The sequence below is a fragment of the Colossoma macropomum genome, unplaced genomic scaffold (assembly GCF_904425465.1).
Source record: "Colossoma macropomum unplaced genomic scaffold, Colossoma_macropomum, whole genome shotgun sequence".
Taxonomy (NCBI): Eukaryota; Metazoa; Chordata; class Actinopteri; order Characiformes; family Serrasalmidae; genus Colossoma; species Colossoma macropomum.
The window spans coordinates 34,879,430-34,904,305 of record NW_023494785.1 but is presented as its reverse complement, the minus strand read 5'-3'; the positions used below and the strand labels follow the sequence as shown (position 1 = coordinate 34,904,305).

The window sequence follows — 24,876 nt, the reverse complement described above, 5'->3', positions numbered from 1 at the left end:
TTATTTATATAGCGCTTTTTACAACAGGTGTTGTCACAAAGCAGCTTTACAGAAAAATCTGGGTCCAAGCCCCCATGAGCAAGCCAATGGCGACAGTGGCAAGAAAAACTCTCTAAGAGCAAGACGAAGAAACCTTGAGAGGAATCAAGACTCAAAAGGGGAGCCCATCCTCCTCTGGTGAACACAGGATAGCAAACAGCATTAGTATAAAATATTATAATACAAAATGGGGAAAACAGGCAGAGCAATGGTTAATTAGATTTTTTTGGTTTGTGCAGCAGCAGCAGCATCATCAGGAAGGTCAGTTAATGAGGGTGAGGTTTGCACAGCGTTGTACAGCATGAAGCTCAATGGTGGTCACACTGGTCCAGAAGGCTGGCGAGCAGTGGACACCCGATCAAGTCAGAAGAAGCAACAGCATCAGACCGCACAGGATGGGCAGCTGTTCAACTCAGCAAAGAAAAGATAACACACAGAGAGTTAGTTCTGTAAAGAGTGACTGATCACAGATTACAGTATTAACAGAGTGCAGCACAGACTCCGGCAGGTCTAGTTATTACAGCCTAACTAAAAGGGAGAAACCAGAAAGGTAACAGAGACATGAGGCTCCCTGAGATGTTAGTGTCCCTCTGCTCCACTGTCAGCAAACCTGAGTGAACGCGTGAGAGCAGTGGGACGACAGCACCAACACTCCCAGTTTACCATAATACTCTATGTCCATGAACCCCCAGATCTGCACCTTTTATCTAACAGGGAAAACTAATTACCAAAGGCTTAACTAAACAAGTAAGTTTTTAGCCTAGACTTGAAGACTGAGGCTGTGTCCTGAGTCCCGAACACTGACTGGAAGATTATTCCAAAGTTGGGGGGCTTTGTATGAGAAGACTGTCCCCCCTGATGTAACTTTATTAATTCTAGGTACTAATAGTAAGCCAGCACATTGTGATCTAAGATGGTTCATAGTATGAGAGAAGTTCACTCAGGTACTGAGTTTAGAGCTTTATATGTCAGTAAAAGAATTTTGTAATCAATGCAAAATTTAACTGGCAACCAATGTAGGTTTGATAAAACTGGGCTGATATGGTCAAACTTTCTGGTTCTTGTGAGGACACTGGCTGCACCGTTCTGGACTAACTGAAGCCTGTTAAGGCTTTTTGCTGGAACATCTAGACAGCAGGGCATTACAGTAATCTAGCCTTGAGGTAATAAATGCATGAACTAGCTTTTTGCATCCTGTAGAGAGAATGCATTTCTTAATTTAGCAATATTACAGAGATGCTGTAAAGCTATTCTAGTAATATTCGTTATATGTGCGTCGAAGGATAGATCTATCGTGACACCAAGATTTTTTACAGACGAACCTGACACAACTGAGAAACTATTAAGTTTAAGTGTTAAATTAGACAGTTTGTTTCTAGCAGCTTTTGGACCAAGAAGCAGAACCTTCGTTTTATTTGAGTTAAGTAGGAGAAAGTTACTCGACATCCAGTCTTTTATCATGTCTTTTATACAGTCCTCGATCTTGACGAGTTTAATTTTATCATCTGGTTTACTTGATATATATAACTGTGTGTCATCGGCATAGCAGTGGAAATTGATGCCGTGTTTACTGATAATGGTGCCCAGTGGTAGCATATATAATGTGAATAATATAGGCCCTAAAACAGAGCCTTGTGGAACACCATACTTTACTTTTGCGAGGACAGATGATTCACTGTTTGCATTAACAAACTGATAGCAATCAGTGAGGTAAGATCTGAAAAAGGAAAGAGCTATTCCTGTTACCCCTACAAAGTTTTCTAGTATATCTAGTAATATAGAGTGGTCTATTGTGTCAAATGCCGCACTAAGATCAAGGAGGACTAGCAAAGACACATTTCCTTGGTCAGAGAATAATAAAAAGATTGTTTACGATTTTCACTAGTGCTGTCTCTGTACTATGATGTGAAAAACCAGACTGAAATTTTTCATGTATATGGTTCCTATGCAAATGGGAACTTGATTGTTTTGCCACAACTTTTTCCAAGATCTTTGATATAAAGGGGAGATTTGAGAGAGGTCTATAATTTGATAGTTCGCAGGGATCAAGGTTAGCTTTCTTAATCAGAGGTCTAATTACTGCTAGTTTAAGAGTTTTTGGGATATAGCCAAGGCTAAGAGAGGAGTTTATTATTGACAGAATAGGCTTGGTTATTTCTGGCAAAATTTCTTTGAGTGAACCTGTACGAATCTGATCTAACATACAAGTAGAAGATTTTGCGGAGGAAACAATTTTAACTAGTTCATTTTGTTGAAGTAAGGTAAACGATTACAGCCTCTCTGCAGTAGTTACAATATTCTCAAGATCTAGACTGGCATTATAAGGCAGGAAGTTTGTATTTAAACTTTGAAGTTTAACTGTGCATTCTGAATTTTCTGCCTAATATTTTTAATTTATCACTAAAGAAATTCATAAAATCATTGCTGCTATAAGCTAATGGCATCTGGAGTTCAGTAACTGTTTGGTTCTTAGTTTAGAAATTGTGCTAAATAATAATCTAGGATTATTCTTATTGTTTTCTATGAGAGAGGAGAGAGAGGTTGAGCGTGCTGCAGTAAGTGCTTTTCTGTAGTCTATAAGGCTCTCCCTCCAGGCGAACTGGAATACTTCTAGTTTAGTCACGTGCCATTTTCACTCTAGTTGTCTGACAGTCTGTTTTAAAGCTCAAGTATGATCATTATACCATGGAGCAAGCTTTTTCTGCCTTATTATTTTACTTTTTAATGAAGCCACATTATCTAGAGTAGATCGAAAAGTATCCTCTAAGCAATTGGTCATAATATCTAATTTGGTAGGCTTAGATGGACAGCTGACAGAAGCTGATAATTGTAGAAGATTTCTGATAAAGCTACCAGCTGTGGAGGAAGTTATAGTCCGCTTAACACAATAGCATGGTGATGAACGTATATTACCACTAAAGCGAATTTCATTTGAAATTAGGTAATGATCTGAGACTGCTGTGCTTTGGGGGAGAATGGATAAGTTATCCATGTTTACACTAAAGGCCAGAATTAAGTCTAAAGTGTGGCTGCAATAATGAGTGGGCCCCTTTATATTTTGAGTGAAACCTACAAATGCATACTTAGTGCATCTTGAGGTTTGTCAAAGTGGATATTATAATCTCAATTAAACAATTATTACTTTATTTGAAAACATTATTAAACTTGATAGAAAGTCAGAGAATTCCTGTAAGAACTGAGAATACGGCCCTGGCGGCCTATAGATTGTAATTAGTGAAAAGGAATTCTTATTTGTTCCTCGATCACTTATATTAAGAAAAGGAACTTCAAAAGAAAAGAATATGTATCGTATTTTCTGGCTCACGCCTAAAGCTTTAGTATGGATGGTTGCTATACCTCCACCCCGGCCACTTAAACAAGGGCTATGCGCATAACTGTAACCTGTGGGGGCTGCTTCATTTAGACTGAAGTATTCATCGGGTCTAATCCATGTTTCTGTGAGGCACAGAGCATCAAAATCGTGATCGGTAATAATTTCATTTACAATGATGGCCTTAGATGTAAGAGATCTTATGTTAAGCAGTCCTAGTTTTAGACCAAACTGGTATAATTGGTCTGACATTAATCAAGTTACTAGAGCAAACTTCTCGAGGATTTTTGATGCTTTGTTTTATTCGGGGAACAGACACAGTCTTAATTGGGTGAAACCTATGTGGCGTCTCAAGGCAGCTCACAGGCGGTCGGTTTAGCCTATTTGTCTGCTGCCTGGCCTCGGCCCTGGTGTGTCAGCGGCTAACTTTCCTACACTGATGGCTATCTGAGAGAGTACAAGCTATGCTACATGAAATGAGAGTAGCACCCTCCCACGAGGGGTGGATACCGTCCCGACTCAAAAGACCAGGCTTGCCCTCAAAAGTAGACCAATTATCTACAAATCCCACATTGTTTTCTGAGCACCACTTGGACAACCAGCAGTTCAGGGACCATAACCTGCTGTAGATTTCGGCGCCACGTCGAACTGGGATGGGGAAAGAGCATATTACGGCATCGGACATCGTCTGAGCTAATCTACATAACACTTTAATGTTATCTTTAGTTATTTCTGACTGCCGCAGACGAACGTCATCAGCACCTACATGAATGACTATCCTCGAATATCTACTAGAGGCCAGGAAGTTTATTCAGTTTTGTTTTCTGTAAAGAGACTGGAGCTCTAACAGAGCATTTCAGACAGGGTGAATAGAGATGTACAGTATAAGAAAAATATATATATATATGGGCTTGGAGTGACTCAGTAAGGTCCTGGTAGGTTGTCACAGGTATATGGAGACATGCTGACTACAGTGCATCCCACAGCTGCTGGAGGGTGTGTGGGGAAGGATCTATAGAGTGAGCATGACGATCGAGGTGGTCCTACAGATGCTCAATTGGGTTCAAGTCTGGGGAAGTAGTTGGCCAGATAGTACTTGGAAGTCTTGGTCTTGCTCTTCCAACCAATGTCGGACATTTCTAGCCGCGTGACACGTCGCATTGTCTTGCTGGAAGATCCCATCCGCCCCAGGGAAGACAATCAGCATGTATGGGTGTACGTAATCTGTGTTCTTCCAGCTATGGTTGCAGGGTGTTTGTTCTCTGATGTTGCTTGCCTGACACAGTGAAGCAGAAAACGTGACTCATTGGAGAAGGCAATCCTTTGCCAATCATCAGAGGTCCAATTCCAATACTGAATACAGAATACAGAATACTAAAAAGTATTCTGTATTCTGTATTCAAAAAGTATAAAGTATTCTGACACTGTATTAAAATTACATATTGTAAAGGTTAAAGATAAATCTAGACTTAATATCTACAATCTAGAAAAAGTATTAGATAGTAATGCTGCAAAAATAAAAATCTTTTTATGCAAATTTCACTTCACAATTGTTTGGGAACAGTTGATGCAACAAGTAGCAATGATGGTGAAGGTGAAGGAGCTTCCTTAAGTTCTCAGAGCTGATAATACTCAAATGGAAAAAGCTACAGAGCCATAGCAAAGACCTTAAAAATCCCCGTCTGTACAATTGGTTTGCTGTGTGCAGTAGGAAAGTCAATGGAACTAATAATTACTGAGTTAAGCAAAGAACTGCCCCTCATCCCCATTCCCACACCCCACACAAGTCTCCTTTTCTAAAAAAAAAAAAATAATGCACGTCTGAAATTTGTCTGAATTTTGCACACACGCATTTAGTCAAATAAGAACTAGGAACAGTGTATTCTGGTCACGAATGAAGCAATGTACAATGTAGGGATGTATTAGAGGAGAACTTAATCACTTGGGCCAAGAAAGGGGAGAAAGATGAATGTTTAACAACACAATGACCCCAGACATGGAGCCAAAAATAATCAAGACGGATTAAAAAAAGGTGCTGGCATGGCTTTGCTAACCTCTTGACTTAATTGCCATTGAAACCTTAAGAAGGATTTTGAAATTGTGAGTTTGTTCACATGGCGCACAACCATGTGAAATTAAGCCGATTTGCCAAGAGGAATTGGCAAAAATTAAACCGCAGTGCTGCTGAAAGCTAAATACTAAATACTGACTGTAGACATCTCGAAGCGGTAATTGCAACAGTTTTGCAACAAAATATTATTCATAAATCCATTTGTGGTGTCTGAATACTTTTTCTCTATTAATTTAATTTTTGAAACATTTTTGTTAATTCTTATGAACAAAAAAAGATGTATTCATAAGTACAAAGTCAAAGGACATTGTGTGTACATTTGAAGTTGATGTATGCACTAAAAGTATGCAGTTAAATAACAAAAACAGAAGTATTTGAATACTTGTTTCCCTTCACTGTAAACTTTTAAGTCAACATGTTAGTGTTTCACAATGCAATATCCATGCATCCAAGCTTGATGCAGATATACTGTTTCATAGCGCAAATCAGGCACCCAGTTTAAGGCACACGTTATTTTGCTGATGTGTGTCCAGAAAATGAAATCTAAGAGCATTTGCACTCCACTTAAGGGTTTTTCTAGATACCATGGCACAAATTAAAAACATACTTCTCTGTCCCAAAACTTTCATAAAATTACCATTACCTTTTAGCAACTCCGGAACCAGGAGAAGACCCAAGAGTAACAAGAGCCAAGTATTTCATTCGTGATGAGTTCCTGGTAAGTTTTTTTGAACTCTTGCATGTAGCTTATGTAAGACATTTGAATTAAAATAGTTGAAGTCAACATGGGAATGGGAAAGTGTAATGCATTTTTCACAGTGACATATTTCTAAGTGACTTTTTTTTAGCGAATCATTGTTTTGGGAGGGTCTCTTAGCTAGTTGAGTGGTTTCACTCAATGATGGGTGGGTTATTGGTGATGTTACTGTTTTTTGGACAGAAATCACTGTACTTTGATCAAATATTACAGAAAACAAAAACATTGGCTTGTAGTTTGATAAATTGCGTGTAATATGAAATCCTGGAAATTTTTCCGAGGAATTTAATTCATGCTATATTCTCTCTCTCTCTTTCTCTAACAGAGGATCAGCACCGCAAGTGGAGATGGACGTCATTACTGTTATCCTCATTTCACATGTGCTGTTGACACAGAGAATATCCGCCGGGTCTTTAATGACTGTCGGGACATCATCCAGAGAATGCACCTGCGGCAGTATGAACTCTTGTGATCTGGTTGACAACAGCAAGAGTGCTTTTTACATACCTGTCTCCTAAGTCCCATCCGTACCCTTCCCACTCCCAAACAAGGCCAAAACCATGGACAATAAGTACTACTGAAGTTTGGCAGACCCACCTTTTCTTGTTTGTCATTGTTTTTTAAACATTTGTTGAATGGAGGAATGTTTCTTTTTTGCCATTCCACTAAGCCTTTGGCTACCTCCTTTTTTATTTACGATAAATGTATAAATATACAGAAAAAGTATACAAGTGACATGAGTGTATATAAATACACACATACATGCAGTCTGGCGTCTGCCAATTTATAAAGATTGCATCACCTTGTGACCTCCAGACCCCCTGACCTCTCAGGCTCCTGGGCTCTCTGCTGCTCTTTCATTCTGAACACTGAAGAGTGCCCACAGATGGAGGGGTAGGGGTGAATACTGGGAAAAGGAAAAGTTAAAAATAAAAAGAGAGAAGTAATGCACTTTTGCATCAGGTTTTAACTGACTGTATTTGCTTTCAAAAATGGACACACTCAATGTAGCATTGTAATGTTTGATCCCTATGTCTTGCTTTAAGCTGTGGTATTGGTTGGAGTACAGGTGAAGGAAACTCCAGAATTTTTCAGTTCACTCTGAAAAGGTAAAGCAACCACAGTCCCTCTGATCTGTTCAGACATTTTGTTTAGTCCTCAGACCACTTGAGGTGAAAATAGAAAGATGTCCCATTTCTTATTTTAGTTTCTTAATTTGTACAGGTTGTGCAAGGTTAAATTTCTCCTATACAGATTTTAAAAAGGTAATTATTTTGTACAACTTTATGGAAAGAGAGGAAAAAATCTACTTGTAGATCGATCTTTGTGCCTTCATTATGGCTGTACCTGTAAATGAAGCTGAGATGTAAGTATGTTTTTGACTGCGCTGTACAGCTTGATGTCACCCTTTCAGCAGAAGGGACTGCAGATGGGGACTTACTATAGATTTTTGTTTCTTTGTGTTTGTTTTGTTTATATAAAAGAAAAAAATTGCTGTTTAGAAAAAAAGAAAAAAGTATTTAAAATCTGTATACATTATGCAAATTAATTCCATTGCCCTCACATGAAACAGCACCATGCTTTTTGTTTTGTTTTTATTTTTTCTTTTAAGCTTTAAAAACATTGGAAATCAGTTAAAGTGTTCAAAAAACACAACCTGGTGTTGTTTTCATAGGGATCTTTTTCGATATGAAGTATGTCTGCAATATATATGGGTGTATGTATGCGTGTGTGGGTGTGTGTGAGAGAGAGCGACATCGAGCCACATGACTGTGTAGTGTGTATGCAAGAGTGCATTGTGTGCACTCTTATAAATGTGCGTACATGTAAATTTATAGGTCTATATAAATATATATGTACAATTCTACATGTTTAATTATGTGTGTGTTTAGGTGTATACATGATTTCTATGTATACAGTGAAGATGTGTACATACACACATAGATAAGCATGTTTGGAGTGAAAAGAAAATATGGAATAAATGAGTGTGTGCAATACTGACAGCAGTTGTGCTTGTCCCACCATTTTTCCATACGATTTACTCATAAAACTGCTTTTCACAATTTTTGAAATAACATATAAGGCTGGGATACTGGAAATCAAGTGTAATATTGGTTCTCCATAAACACTGCCCCGCCCCCTGCCCCTTCCTTTTCATAAAAAAAACCCAAAAAACTTGCTAGCCTAAAATAATTCCAACAGACTACGAGTGGTGGGGAATGAGAAAAGACATGACTCTGCAGAATTTAACAATAGCATTGTGCTGTAATAATCATTACACACATTAAACATTAAACTTACTGTCTTAAAAAATGATATTGAGCGTTATTCACCAGATGTTCGCCAACTTTAACAGTTCCTGAAACTAACTTGTGTAATTTTTTTGGAATGAACAAGAAAGGCAGAAGAGTAACACATTATTTTCCATAATTTCAACAGAATTTTTAAGAATTAAAATTTCTTTTCAACAGTATGCATACTGCACAACTGTTGAAAATAAAACCAATTGGACTGCATAGAAATATTTCGCACTCCTTTGGATTATGGCTGTCATGCTGGTTCGGTAGTTCTTGTTTAATGCTTCTTTAATAGCTAAAAACTTTGGCAGCCTACAACCAGTTGTAAAGTAACTAGATGGCAGCAATGATGCACAACCTTTGGATTGTGAACCCTTATTTTACACTGAGGCTTGAAGCACGCTATACACTAAAAAGTCCTTTACATAAAAAATACTCTCGTTGCCTTGAAATTTTAAGTTCATTGAACTTTTAATGGTTAACAGAACAGTCTTCTGTGGTTTACGTTCTGTTAGCTTCATTTATCATCAGTCATTTTAGTGTTTACAACACTAAAACTAACTATAAAGTGTGCAGGCATGTGTCAGAAAAGATAACTTTTGGATACTGGATGTAATGAATTCTTTACATTTTTAAATTTATTTTGAATTTCAGTTGGCCCTTTAGGCCAAAATTCCAACTTGCCTCTTACACTCACTATCAAACCTCTTACACACACAAACTCTCACACTCGCTATCAAACCTCTTACACACTGTCAAACTCTCTCACACTCACCATCAAGTACTCTAACACTCACTATCAAACCTTTTACACACAAACTCTCACACCCCATCAAACTCTCTCACACTCACTATCAAACTCTACGGCATTCTTGATAGTGAATGTGAGAGAACTTGATAGAGTGTATGAGAGAAGTTGATGGTCACGTTTTCTGATTGGCCTAGACAGTTGCCGTTTAAATGAGCAGTCAAATAGGCCCATCCCCCCATGTGCTGCTAATGTCCTAACAAGTGGACATCCCTGTAGGCCGCGCTAAATGGAACCAAGACCTCAGACCCAGATTAATGAGGCTATTGGTCTCTTAACAAACATATTGAATTCACCTGACGATGTCAACACTGACAAACGCGTTGCGACAGCGGCAACAACCAGCTGCCAATGCAACAGTTGACGAGGAGGTGCGTCGCTTATTCAACACTGCGGGAGGAATAGACCACTGTAGTCGTGCGTCATTCTGTAGACCTCGTTATGCCCATATTAGGAACTCCGGGTCTACGCTCCATTTCTTTATGGCCAGAATGAATAGGGTTTTCGAAAAATCACCTCTGTCGCACCCTGTGTTAAATAAAAATGTTCAGAACCCGATACGTTTTGTCCTGTGTACATTTTTCTCCCGAATACCACTGGATCCTCCGAATCACAAGGTCGTTAAAGAGCTATAATACTAATATTGCTACATGTGAGCTAAGGTTACTGCGCATCAATTTGATGTCACTAAGCTACACGAAACTAAGGCGGGCTGTGCTACCTTATCGAAATCTTCTACCGTAGCACATAATTACAGGTATACCCGTAAATAAAACCTCTGGGTGGGATATTTTGATAGACTCAAACTCCTGATCAAAAATACTACCCGTGTTAAAACTGCGAGGCAGAATTTAGCCTCTTGTTTGAATGTTCCCGTTCCACCTTAAATGGTGCAGCAGCCGTGACTAGCTGTCACAAACATTAGCAAACAAGACAAAATACTGACCTGTTAGTTCGGTGAAACAGCAAAAATAATTTAATGTTACTCAGCTGTTAAGCGTTAATAGTGAAACCTCCTCATATTAAGCCTTTTAATCGTCCATGAAGCTGAAGCCAGCTTCTTTGTCGCCGGCTGCTTGTTCGAATATTCCCATTACACTTTAAATGGCGCAGCAGTTCAGAACCTGACTGCTGCACCATTTAAGGTGGAACAAGAAAAGTCGAACAAAAAGCTGGCGAATGTCCCGAGAAAATGTCCTCAGAAAAATGTTACTGGCATTAAAGTAATAATTAGGATATTCTGATTGAGACTGAGTCTGTACTGGATTGGCCTGATTAAGGAGGCTGCCAATCTAATGACCTGAATTCAATGCGTAGTAGCTTTAACTTACATGTAGCAATATTCATATTTAAACTCTTTAACGACCTCGTAATTCAGAGGATCCAGTGGTATTCGAGAGAAGAATGTTCACAAGACAAAACGTATCGGGTTCTGAACATTTTTATTTAACAGGGTACGATAGAGGCGATTTTTCAAATACCCTATTCATTCTGGCCATAGAGAAATGGAGCTCAGTTCCTAATATGGGCATAAGAGCATGGCGCCGACTACAAAATGATGACACGACTACAGTGGTCTATTAATGACCGTGCTAGAACAAACAGCCAAATCCCAGCACCACGGTACCAAACACAGCAGTTTTTCTCGGAATGGGCTTCAAGCCCGCGACGAAGGTGAGTCATTTTTTGCATGTTCATTTGATTGCAGTCGTTTGTATCTCTAAATTCGAAAAAGCAAACTTAAGTAATGTTAGGTTAATTAGCTTAGCTTACTTGTCTTACCAGCAATGTACAACTTAACTAACGTTAGCCATTGCCAGTGATCGTTCAATGGCCTGCAGTATTTTTGACATAGCAAATTATTGATCATTTTCCATTTTACACTTTGACGTAGTGTAATTTTGAAATATTGTATGCGTTTGAGCTTTGAGCAAAATGAGCTATAGAAATAAACAGTTTTGCGGGTGTTTGAGACAAATGTGTAACAAATGCAGAAAAATTGAAAACAATGTTCCTTGAATGCATTTTGTGTTTAAACCACAGGAAACCAACACTGTTCATGGTTTGGTCTATGGACTGTTGCTGTGTAAAGAGTTTTGAGAAAGTGATTGTGAGGAAAAACTGTGATATGAATAACTTTTTTTTTGGTTAGTTACATATGCATACCAAAGCATAATTGCTGACGATTTTAAGCAGCTTGTGTTAATATTTCAAAAGTAATGTTATCTGTTGCTGTTCTCATTAACTTAACTAGGCTGCATCAGTATGTAGCTCTTCTTTTATATTTGCTAAAATAGCCTATTTTTTGCATCAGTTTTTGAAAACTCTTTACATATTTTGTTCTTGTAACGGCCCAAAATACTCTAAAACTTTAATTTGTTAAGTTACTAAATTTGAGTAATGTCCATTACCTTTCTAATTAACTGATTTTGAAATATCATTGTTGTAAACTTTCAGGGCTAATACCAGTGGTGGACAGTAACAAAGTAAATGTACTTCGTTACCGTACTTAAGTACTTTTTTGTGTATCTGTACTCTACTGAAGTATTTCCATTTTACTTTCTCTCCACTACATTTCAAAGTCAAATATCTTACTTTTTACTACACCACATTATCCTTTTGGCTCATGTGTGTATAAAAACGTAACATTTTTCAAAGTCAAAACAAAAGAAGCGTGAAGTATGCACACCAATCAGGGTACAGCACGCACTTTGTTTTGAGCTTGTTTTAACCTGTTGGACATACCGTGTAAGCATACGGTTCTATGGCGGCGTTTTAGGGCCACTGTTCATAAAAATAGTAGACCTCGAGAAAGAAGTCGTAATATTTCAAGAAAAAAGTCGTAATATTTCGAGAAAAAAGTCGTAAAATTTTGAGAAAAAAAGCCGTAATATTTGGAGTATAAAGTGGGCTAACTGTAGGGGGCTGCCATAACACATTGGGGTCTCGGTTGCTGTACTGGCGCGCCAGAACTCCACACACTCTTGTCTCTTTGTGGAACGATCATTTTGATTATCATTCTCACTGTCTGTGAAACTTCATGCCCTCTTTGAATGGCACGGAGATGTAGCCATCGATAGCTGTGTAGACGACCCTGCCTGCGATTCTCCTTCAACAAAACAGACAGACAGTTTCCTCCGAGTCCTTCTGGTTCTTTATTGTAAATAAACAGTTTCCTGCTCAGACGTTTCTTATACTAATAACAGGCTGGTGCTGATGTGCCAGGAGAGACAGGCAGACTGAGTGGTCCTAAAATGCCACCGTATGGTTCAACGTCAGTGCAGCAGCATAAAATTTTCGGAGTGTCTATGCCAACATAAATGATAGAACTCACCTAACTTTGTGTAAATAGACACAATATAGAAATATGTACACATATGCAGTTGTGACTGGCATGTGTGTTTTTTTCTGAATTTATACAAACACATTTTCTTTTATAGTAAATTTGTTTTTGCTAGTTTATGTTTATGAACAGAGACCTAGAGATGCAATATAGTAAAGGAAAACACATTTGTGAGCCTGTGTTTAAAGCAAGTTTTTATTAAACTTAAACTTGTAACTAAGTGGCAAATAAATCTTAAATTGAAACTTTGCTTCTTTGCGAAAAGTTATTTCATAGCCACTTGGTTCTACCTAATGGAAATTGTTTGCCTTCAGTGTTCTGTGCTTATGATAATTTTAATAGACATCAGTCACAGACTAATTAATGACATTCTATTAAAAGATATAGAACCCTTTTCAAATAGGTTCTAAATAGAACCATCTACAGCACATTCTCCATTAATCTGAAGAACACTTTCATGATGTAAAGAACCTTTTAATCATACAAAGTATTCTTTCAGTGCTTATGGTTCTATACAGAACCATTATCTTTGCTATAGAACTCTTGAAGAACCATCTTTTTTAAAGAGTGTATTACAGCTACAAGTGGCATAAATACCACAGTACAGTTGGTGCAGCAGTTACACTAAGGATGAGTATATGGCAACAAGCTTGTTTTCTCAAAGTTACGTGAACGCCAGGAGCTCAATGAATTTATGATCCACGAAGTATTTAAATCAAGGAGCTTGTATGTTAGGCCATCAGGGTCCCTTCTGATAAGCTTTTCAGAAATCAGTAACAATGAGGTTTACTTTCTTAGGCTATTTTAGTTGCTAAGGTGAGATTGCCGTATCTATTTTCTTGTTAAATTTGACTCCTCAGACTCTGATGATGGTGATAGTTGTGTGGAAGTGGACACACTATCCACTGCAAGTGTCTCCAGTGATCCCATGGTAATCATGAACCAGAGCACAACGGCTCAGCTTAATAATCAAATGACCACAAGGGCCATGGCAAACAAGACCACTAGACCACAACCAGCATCCAGCGATGGCAACTCGATTACCAGTGTTAACCAGACCACTGCAGCAAGCCTTTAGTGATGATATGATGAGAAGGGCCAATCCAAACCAGAACACTACTTAATTGCAAGCCTTCAGCAATCCTGTCTCCTCAAGGGGCAGGGCAAACAACACCACTACAATACAGCAAGACTCTGGTGATAATGGCAACTCGGTGACCAATGTCAACCAGACTACAGCAGTACAGCATGGCTCCAGTGATGATGGCAACACATTGACTGTTGTAAACCAAGCCAGAGGGCTGCAGCATTCCTTGGGTGATGTAACCTCATTGAGCCAGGTTGCATCAATAAATGACAGTGGATATGCTACTTACCTCTCAATCATGGCCTCAAACTCAGACATGTCTTCAGATGATGAAGAATTGAACCAAGCAATACTGGGTAGTCTTCAGAGTCATGTGTAAGTTAAAACAACTATGAAAGACAATAGGTCATGGCAGAAATCTGTTACATTATTATAATTCACTTTCCTGTCAGTTGTTTTATTATTGAAGTTGTCCAGATACAGCAGTGGTCTCCAACCATGGTCCTGGAGAGCTGCTTTCCTGCAGAACCTAGTTCCACAATTTTCCACACCTACTCCACCTAATCAACCACTTCCCAACTCCCTGGTTGGCTGGATCAGATATATTAGAGGTAATATAATACGGGGCATCTTATTGGATACAGTGCACTATCTGCCGAGTTTCCTAATGTGTGTATGACAAGACCAAAGGTAGTAACCAATAGCAATATTTATATATCCTGTCCCATTTTTTTCTTTTTTAACTTGTCTCACTAGGGTTGCTTCCTGCTCAGATGAAGTTGCTGCAGGGGATTTGCTGTGGGACCTTGCATCACAAATTGACAGCAAGGAAAAATGCAGGTTCAACATAAATAGATCATCAGTGCTGGATGGAGTCATACGTGGATTCAAGCGTTCGTCATACAACCCAAATTACAGCATGTGTATCAAGTTTTCTGATGACACGGGAAAGGATGAAGGGGCTGTAGACCTGGGCGGTCCAAGGAGCGAGTTTTTACGATTGTTGATGGAAGCACTGTCACAATCACCCATGTTCGAGGGAAGGGGAAACCAGCAGAACTTGGCTCTTGACAGTGCAGGTATATGTGTTTGGAGAATTCAGTAGTATATACTATTTTCTGGTGGCATTGTCTGAGGAAAAACATGTTTTGGTTGTAAATTATTAACATGGTTGTAACACTGCTTTATGCAGCTTTAAGAGAAGACAAATACTTTGTGGCTGGAAGAGCCATTACTGTGAGCCTAGTTCATGGTGGTCCTCCTTCTGGTTTCCTGTCCAAGACGCTTTTCTCCTGTCTGGTTGGTGGCGCAGATCCAGTCTTGGATGATATTGTCGGCACTGACTTGTATGAAAAAGTGAAATGGGTAATAATTGTGGATAGAGTGAAAATTCTTATGAATAAAAAGTAATATGATCATGATTTTTGTCCTAAATTAGTAGATATATGTACCTAATAGTGATTGAGAGTGGAGGGCAGAGTGGAAGTGTCTGGAAAGTAACATACTTATGAAGTCAAGCAATAGAATAGTTCAGGGCTATCGATTTGTCAGGTCAGCAGCATAACTATTATGTTTATAATATAATATTTATTATTAATTGTTCTATACATATTATTATAGTATTTAATATTTCTCTATTATTTTGTGTATATTATGTTTTCAGGTTTCTGAGTGTACATAGAAGATAGAGACCTACTTGTTCAAGACATTCTGATGTCCCATGTGTTGAAGGACCATTTGAATTTTTTTTTTATTTTATGATTATTGTTATTTCCCATTCACTTTCAGTAATGCCATTGGAAACATACATAACATGCACTGGTCAGTTTATTAGGTACACATATCTGTACTGCTTATCAGCTCCACTGACCATATAGGAGCACTTTGTAGTTCTTTGTAGTTCTACAGTTACAGTCTGTTTCTCTGCATACTTTGTTACCATGTTTTTCAATGGTCAGGACCCCTGCAGGACCCCCACAGAGCAGGTACTATTTGGGTGGTGTATCATTCTCAGTACTGCAGTGACCCTGACGTGGTGGTGGTGTGTTAAGTGTGTGCTGGTACGAGTGGATCAGACACAGCAGTGCTGCTGGAGTTTTTAAACACTGTGCCCACTCACTGTCCACTCTTAGACACTTCTACCTTGTCACTCCACCTTGTAGATGTAAAGTCAGAGATGATAGCTCATCTGCTGCTGCGCAGTTTATGTTGATCATTCTCTAGTCCTTCTTCAGTGGTCACAGAACGCTTCCCACAGGATGCTGTTGGCTGGATGTTGTTGGTTCTCAGTCCAGCAGTGACACTGAGGTCTTTTTAAAAACTCCAGCAGAATTGCTGTGTCTGATCCACTCACACCAGCACAACACACACCAACACGCCACCACCACGTCAGTGTTGCTGCAAGCAAATAATAACTGCTCTGTGGTGGTCCTGTGGGGGTCCTGACCATTGAAGAACAAGGTAAAAGGGGGCTAACAAAGTATGCAGAAAAACAGATGACTACAGTCTAATTCTAAAACGACTATATGAAGCTATATGATAAGTAGAGCTGATAAAATAGACACTGAGAAGGTGAACTACTGCTCAAAAGTTCAAAGAAATCAATTGTTATATTTAAAAATTGTTTTTGTCTTTACAGTAACTTAAATGTTTTAAACTAGACAACAAACGTTATTTTAGATGTTGTACTCAATATTTAAAGTATTTTGGGATCAACAGCAATTGATTATTTTATTCTTTTGATTGACCATGTAATTCTCTATTTATTTATAGTAATTGTCATGTTTTCTGCCTAGCAATTTGAACATCACTTGAAAAATGAGGCATTCTGGATGTTGTTCTTTAATGTTTTTGATGCTATGCAGCTTTCTGAGTCATTTCAGCTCAACATCTCTATACATTAGTTTGCATCTAAAATGTATTCTTTCTTGTTTTTAAGTTGCACAGGACTAGAATATTATAGAATCATTTTATACATCATAATCATGTGTAGGAGGCTAAAATTCTCCTCAGAGGGGCACCATTAGCTGTCCAGTTATGTTTCATAAAAGCAGTGCTTCATACACTATATGGACAAAAGTATTGGGACACACCTCTTAATCATTAAATTCAGGTGTCTCATTCAGTCTCATTGCCACAGATGAATAAAATCAAGCACCTAACCATGCAGTCTGCCTTTACACTCATTAGTGAAAGAATGGGTCATTTTAAAGACCTCACTGAATTCAAGCGTGGTGCTGTAATAGGATGCCACCGTTGCAACAAGTCCGTTTGCAAAATTTCTTCCCTCCTTTATATTTCAATGTCGACTATGAGTGGTATCATTATTGATAAGTGGAAGTGTTTAGGATCTGCAACAACTCGGTCCAAGTTACAGAGCAGGTCGCATAGTGCATAAAAGTTGCCAACGCTCTGCTAACTCAATAACTCAATAACCAGAGTTCCAGTACTCTGGTTTTAACATCAGCACAAAAAACTGTGTGCTGGGATCTTCATGGCACGGGCTTTAATGGCCGAGCAGCTGCATGCAGGCCTTACACCAGCAAACACAAAAAGTCTCTCTTGGCCAGTTCATTGCGATAGGAATATAATTAAGCTTCCTATAGCTTCATCTATGTTAGGACATTTCAACAAAGTAGCACAATTCAGAACACCAGTCACAATGCCACTAACATTGGTGCTTGTGTAGCCACAAGCTAACTCCGTATTGTATTAATCATTTAGCTGCACCAGAACCACCAGAGTTTAGCCCAGTCACTTCCTCTTAAAACGCATTTTACATTAAAAAGCCCCTCCTGATGTCCTGCCCACAGGATTTGATACCGGATTGCAATTACATTTTCATTTTGTAAGATCTGAAGTGCGACAAAATGCAATTGCAATTGGGCGCTTGTTTTTCCTTTTTTTAATGTCAATCAGACCATTAAGATGATGATGTTGACAATGATGATGATGATAATGTCAAAAGCACTTTGCTTTTCCATTAACTTTAACAGCCATTATACTCAGGAATGCAAGTGCAAATACACCATTGGAATGGAAAAATGTATTTTTGTAAAGCACACTCACATTGCAGTTGTAAATACACAATTAGCACTTTCATATTTGCATTTGAACTTTAATAAAGTCTGAAACATGCTGCCATACACACCCACTTTCTGACTAATACATTTGTAACCCATAGAAACAAGGTTCAGCTATGGGAAAAAAAAAAAATCCTGCCACTATCATGTTACACAAAGAAAGTGAAGTATGTCAGGGCTCTGGTTCATTATCCTGTAAAGCTACTCTTACATTTTTCACCAGTAGCTGCAGGATTCATTTTCAGTTGTAAAAATCAAACATGTTATAGCTACAGCAAGCATCTTTGAATTATCCCATACATTTATAGGTTTAAAGACTGCATGTGTATTATTAGTATCTTTATATTTTGGATCTTAGAAATTTCCTGCCTAGTATATCCTAGAAATATTTCTTTAGAAATATTATTTTAGAAATATTTCTAAAATATATCCCTATATATATATATATATATATATATATATATATATATATATATATATATATATATATAACCTTGATTACATGACAAAAACAGGGTGATGCATCACACACACACATTAAAATGTATCAATTGAAATTATTAACACACTCTAAATTCAGCTATTTCAACAAAGATGACTTCAGCAAGTTCTGAGCAGAAAATTCCCAAAGGGTGGAATGGAACTTTTGCCAACATCATTTAAAGCTTGTCCAACCTAGCAATGTTAACTATGAAAGAACGCAGAGCATGGAATAGTTAATTAGAGGGTCAATTTTTGCCTGTCACTCATCGTAGTGCATTAGGGGTTTGGACGCTGTAGATCCGTCACCGAATTGCCTGACGGCGTCTGAAGGACCGACCAATTGGATCAAGTTGTTGCAAACTATGTCTGACACGCCAGCGTTGTATTCCAATATTGCATGATCGAAAGCTTCCTATCAGATATGTTTCTCCTGCATTTGGGGAGGTTCGTGGTATTTCAGCAATCACCACATTCAGTGCATCATTGGACATTGCTGTATACAGTGGAGGAAATAAGTATTTGATCCCCCACTGACTTTAAAAGTTTTAATACAAAAAAATAAATGAAACGTCTCATAATTTTATGCCAGCTTTATTTTAACAGTGACACATAGAATATCAAAAGAAAAACTGAGAAAATTACATGAAATGAGAAATAAAAATTAATTTGAATTTCATTGAAGGAAATAAGTATTTGACCCCCTAGTAAAACATCATTTAATACTTGGTGGCAAAACCCTTGTTGGCAAGCACAGCAGTCAGATGCTTCTTGTAGTTTTTTATAAGGTTTGCACACACTTCAGGGGTAATTTTGGCCCACTCCTCTCTGCAGATCATCTCCAAATCCTTAAGGTTTTTAGGCATGCATTTGGAAACGCGAAGCTTCAGCTCTCTCCTTAGATTTTCTATGGGATTGAGGTCAGGAGACTGGCTAGGCTATTCCATGACCTTGATATGCTTCTTATGGAGCCACTCCTTTGTTTCCTTGGCTGTATGTTTTGGGTCGTTGTCGTGCTGGAAGACCCATCCATGACCATTTTCAGTGCCCTGGCGGAGGCAAGGAGGTTGTCACCCAGGATTTTGCGATACATGGCCCCGTTCATCTTCCCGTCGATGCGGTGAAGTTGGCCTGTGCCCTTAGAAAAAAAAACACCCCCAAAACATAATACTTCCACCACCATGCTTGATGGTGGGGATGGTGTTCTTAGGGTCATATTCTGTATTTTTCTTCCTCCAAACACGTCGAGTTGAGTTGAGGCCAAGGAGCTCAATTTTGGTCTCATCTGACCACAGCACCTATGCGGGCCTGGACGTGAGCCTTCTTCAGCAGAGGAACCTGGCGTGCACTGCAGGATTTTAAACCATTACGTCTCAGTGTATTACCAATGGTTTTTTTGGAGACTGTGGTCCCAGCTGCCTTGAGATCATTAACCAGCTCCTCCCGTGTAGTTCTTGGCTGATTTTTAGCCTTTCTCATGATCAATGAGACTCCACGAGGTGATATCTTGCATGGAGCTCCAGGCCTAGGTCGATTGACAGTAATGTTGTACTTCTTCCACTTCCGAATAATTGCACCAACAGTTGTCACCTTCTCATCCAGCTTCTTACTTATGGCTTTGTAGCCCATTCCAGCCTTGTATAGGTCAACAATTTTGTCCCTGACATCTTTAGACAGCTCTTTAGTCTTGCCCATGGTGGAGATGTTGGAGTGTCACTGAGTCTGTTGGCAGGTGGCCTTTTATACAGGTGACAATTTGGGACAGGTGTCTCTCATGCAGATAACGACTTAACTGAGATTAGGGTGTGTCAGTGGTCTGTGGTAGCCAACATTAGTCATGGTTTTTAGAGGATCAAATACTTATTTCCTTCAATGAAATGCAAATTATTTTTTATTTAAATATTATTTAATTTTCTAGATTTTCTTTTTGATATTCCATCTCTCACTGTTAAAATGAAGCTACCATAAAAATCATAGACTGTTTAATTATTTGTCAGAGTACAAACTTTCAAAATCAGTGGGGGATCAAATACTTATTTCCTCCACTGTATATTTGTGGTGGGATGTCAAGTAGTTGCCTATATCTGTAAGGTGTTCGTCTGCTGATCCCTAAACATGAGGCAAGCCTTTGCCAGTTCATCCCAAGAGATACACAATGAGCAATTTGCTGATATGACAGACTGTTTCGTGGACGACCAGGTTGTCCACTGCGAATCACTGGTGGCACAAATGAACTAGACCTAGGCCTCTGAGCTCCCTCAAGAAGTCAAAGTCAAAGTCAAGTCAAAGTTTATTTATGTAGCACTTTTTACAACAGGTGTTGTCACAAAGCAGCTTTACAGAAAAATCCGGGTCCAAGCCCCCATGAGCAAGCCAATGGCGACAGTGGCATGGAAAAATTCCCTAAGAGCAAGAGGAAGAAACCTTGAGAGGAACCGAGACTCAAAAGGGGAACCCATCCTCCTCTGGTCAACACCGGATAGCAAACGGCATTAGTATAAAATATTATACTACAAAACGGGGAAAACAGGCGGAGCAATGGTTAATTAGATCAGTTTTAGTTTGTGCAGCAGCAGCAGCATCATCAGGAGGGTCAGTTCATGATGGTGAGGTTTGCACAGCGTTGTATAGCATGAAGTTCAATGGTGGTCAAACCGGTCCAGAAGGCTGGCGAGCAGTAAAGATGCACCAGCTTTGGATTTTTTTATTTTAATTTCACTTGCATTTTAAGCAGTTTTGACACAACACTAAAATTTGGTTTTGTAAAAGATGTTTCTAAGTGTCAGTAATGATCGGAACCTTTGGATTATAAATGCAAAACAATATACATTTTATTCATTTAGATTTATTTTACATTTTAATGGCATTTAACTACCATTACATACAAAACCTATACACAAAAATCATGGCACACAAACTAGATACAGTGTCTTCTTCTGTATTTCTGTTTATTTTATTTACATTATTTTTCCTATTTTTCAATAGCATTTCAACCACATTAAAACACTACAAAAACAACTATAAATGGTGCAACTAGAACTTTGATAGTAATGCATGTCAACTGGGTCACACAACACTAAAATCCAATTGTAAAAGTAAAAAAGTAATGCAAAATACATATTGTGCAGGCTGTGACATGGTCCTGGTTGGGAATGGAACCCAAGTTCCTTGAAATGGAAACAAACTGAAAAGCTGGACCGGCAAAGAGGGTACAGTAGGTCGCTACTATCATTGGCCATTTTATCAGGTACACTTACCATATACATGCACTCCGTAGATTTATCTGTAGATCTGTTGAATAGGTTCACTGTTTGCTGGATATTGTTGGTTGGCTGACTACTCTCAAACTAGCAGACTTTGAACACTACCATGTTGGGGACATGTTGAGGACAATGCTAATCCAGTCCAAAGAATGTACATCTTTACTGCCACCTAGTTGCATGCTTTGCAGTTGGTTTTAGTATTATTTTAGTGTTGCAGTAGATCTGCTATTGAAATTCAATTTTAATAAAAATTTAACATAAAGCAAGTATTGCATTATATCCAAATTTCAAAGGCTGTCAATACAGCCACCAAGCTGCACCAATGGTTGTTTTTATTGATGTAAGTAATACAGTTGAAATTTTACTGACAATCAAACTTAAAAAAAAATCATTACATAACATGGAATTATATCCAATTACATCCAAAATCCAAAGGTTGTATGTCATCACTGGCACTTAGCTGCAGCCTTTAGTGCTGATTCGCGCTTTGTATGCAATGTGGTTGAAGTGCTGTTGAAATAAAAAAAAAAGTATAAAGTATGTATTTATTCACAACCACAATCTCAATTTTTACAGTTGAGTTTCGTGTTGTATGTAGTACAGAAATGCTATTAAAACTAGTTTTATTTAAATTAATGTAATATATAGTTTATTACATTACATTTTTCAGTTGCTTTTGAAAGATCTCTTAAGAGCTACTGAATTACTCTGTACTATTCTGTCTCTAAGGGGTCTCTTTAAAGGCAGCCCCTAACTTCTCACTGAGTGTTTGGTGAATTTATAACATCATCAGTTGCAATTAGATAATTCCACTGAAAATAAATAATACGTGTTCGATCACACTCTCATATGTCTGAAATGCTAGTTAGCTTTAAAGACGGTGAATGTCAAAATGACAAATATTGCATATCCAACATAAAGCTAACTTTAAAGGTACTTTTTGTTCTGTCAGTTAGCTTGGTAAAGTTTTGATATTATCATTGGATATTTGAGTTTCACCCCTCCTATTGCTCACAAACCTCCTAAACTTTCTGATATTACGTTTTCTAAATTGTGGTAAAACAGACATCAAACTACAATCATTATACATCATAAACACCCAAGCTTTCCATTTCACAGAGTACATTTAATTTAAAAAGCCGGAATCGCTGCAGCAGGCACCGAACACGGATAATCAATAACTAACATGAATAAAAAAATAAATAAATAAAATACTACCACCTTTAGTTTGGTAAGATACGCACTAGTTGAACTGTAAGGATTTTTTATGTTTTATATTACTACTGTGAAACATCCATGATGTACAGATCCAAAATTACTTGTCGTATTCATGTATTGGTTGAATTTTATTGAAATTGTCTTTGTAATTATTGTGACACATCCATACAGATCTACTATAGATGTTAGCAAGGCATGCCTTGATTGAATTTTTAAAAAAGATTTCATTAAAATTCAGTCAACCCAAAGCTTTTTAAGTGTGTCTCTATACACTAGTAAGTCATTTTAGATCTGTATTTTGAATGGGTTTGTCACAGTATCAATTTATTATTTATTCTCATCAAATTTCAATGATTTTAATTATTTTTTAACCAAGATTTTTTTTAGGTTTGTAATATTAATAATGTTGAAATCTTCCTATGCCAACAAAGCTGTGGTGACGTCCTCCGATGTCAACAGGGCTGTGGTGACGTCCTCAAATACCAACAGGGCTGTAGTTACATCCTCGGATGCCAAGAAGGCTGTAGTGCTGTTCTCAGATGCCATCAGGGCTGTGGTGACATCTTCAAATGCCATCAGAGCTGTGGTGACGTTCTTAGATGCCAACAAAGGCTGTAGTGATGTCCTCTGATGTCATCAAGGCTGTGGTGACATCCTCTGAAGCCATCAGGACTGTGGTGACATCCTCCAATGCCAATAACGCCATAGTGATGTCCTCTGATGCCAGTAGAGCTGTGATGACATCCTTCAATGCCAACAAGGCTGTGGTGACGTCCTCCGATGTCAACAGTGCTGTGGTGAAGTCCTCAGATACCAACGGGGCTGCAGTTACATCCTTAGATGCCATGTAGGCTGTAGTGACGTCCTCCGATGCCATCAGGGCTGTGGTGACATTCTCAGATGCCAACAAAGACTGTGGTAATGTCCTCCATTGTCATCAAGATTCAAGAGTTTTTATTGTCATATGCACAGCAGAAACAGGCAGTTACACTGTACAATGAAATTCTTTAGACTGCCTAAACTGCTAAAATATATATTTGTCAATGTTAGTTATTGAGTTTCATATCATCTGTGTATTTCAGTAGGTTTTAAATCTTTATGAATAACACCAACAGATTTCTTATCTGTGTGAACGCTTTACGTTTTTGAACAGTACAAGCACTTTATAGACGGTCCCTTACCGTCTTCTGCCCCTTGCTGCAGTGATTCCGGCTATTTTGATCAAATGTACTCTGTAAAATGACAAGATCGGGTACTTTGACGAAATATGTAAATGTTGTAGTTTGTCAACTGGTTTAACACGATTTAGAAAATGTAATTTCAGGAATTTTCGGAGGTTGTTTGTGAGCAACAGGAGGGGCGAAACGCAAATTTCTGCTTCAATATTAAATTTACCGAGCTCAAGCAGTTTAACTGTCACATCAAGTAATACATTTAGTGTGTAGTAATTAGTATGAATACTAATCATAGTAAAGAAAATCAAAACAGGCTAAACTGCTGCTGTTGTTGCAAATGATTTTAATGATAGAATTTTACTATACGGGCATTAGCGATTTAATACAGTTTGGATAGTTACGGTCTCTAGAGGTTGACACCTACGCACAGAATACCCAAGAGATTCAAGTAGAGATTCAACTACTCAAACTAAATCTGTACTGGATCTACTCTTAGTTACTTTCGTAGTGGGTTGTACGCTGGAGATATTAAACCCCTGGATCGAGCAATACCGTTAGCATGTTTGGCTCTCTGTCTCCTTCGTTCAAGCTACGTTTGGTTTCCTCTAAAGAAATGGTTAAATTGTCTAAGAACGTCGGCAGTATGCTGAAGATTAGTTTATTTCACGTTCATGTTGCCTTTTTTTTCTATTACGTTCCTTCCACCAAAATATCTGTGCATACCTTAATGTGGGACAAAGAGGACAGGTATCCACTCCCATAGCTTGGCCTAAAACCGCAGTAAAGTTGGCTAGCGGTTAGCGATTCGGATTTCTACCGGCTATAACTCCGGAGTGCAGTAACGTACATTCACAAACACTGGTGCGCTTTGTTAGTCCTGATTTGTGAATTTTAATGACGTCATGTTCCACGCCAAAATCCGCCA

The 24,876-nt window shown here is 38.3% G+C and overlaps 1 protein-coding gene across 3 annotated transcripts in view; it reads left to right on the top strand.

The window, feature by feature from the left end:
• Positions 1 to 8,201, top strand: part of LOC118822975 (guanine nucleotide-binding protein G(olf) subunit alpha) — a 71,750-nt gene extending 63,549 nt beyond the window's left edge. For all 3 annotated transcript variants that reach the window (XM_036592319.1, XM_036592327.1, XM_036592337.1), the window contains exons 11-12: positions 6,092 to 6,159; positions 6,524 to 8,201. In XM_036592319.1, coding sequence (XP_036448212.1) covers positions 6,092 to 6,159; positions 6,524 to 6,670 — 215 coding nt within the window. In that variant the 3' untranslated portion in view covers positions 6,671 to 8,201. The remainder of the gene's footprint in view (positions 1 to 6,091; positions 6,160 to 6,523) is intronic.
• The last annotated feature ends 16,675 nt before the right edge of the window (positions 8,202 to 24,876 follow it).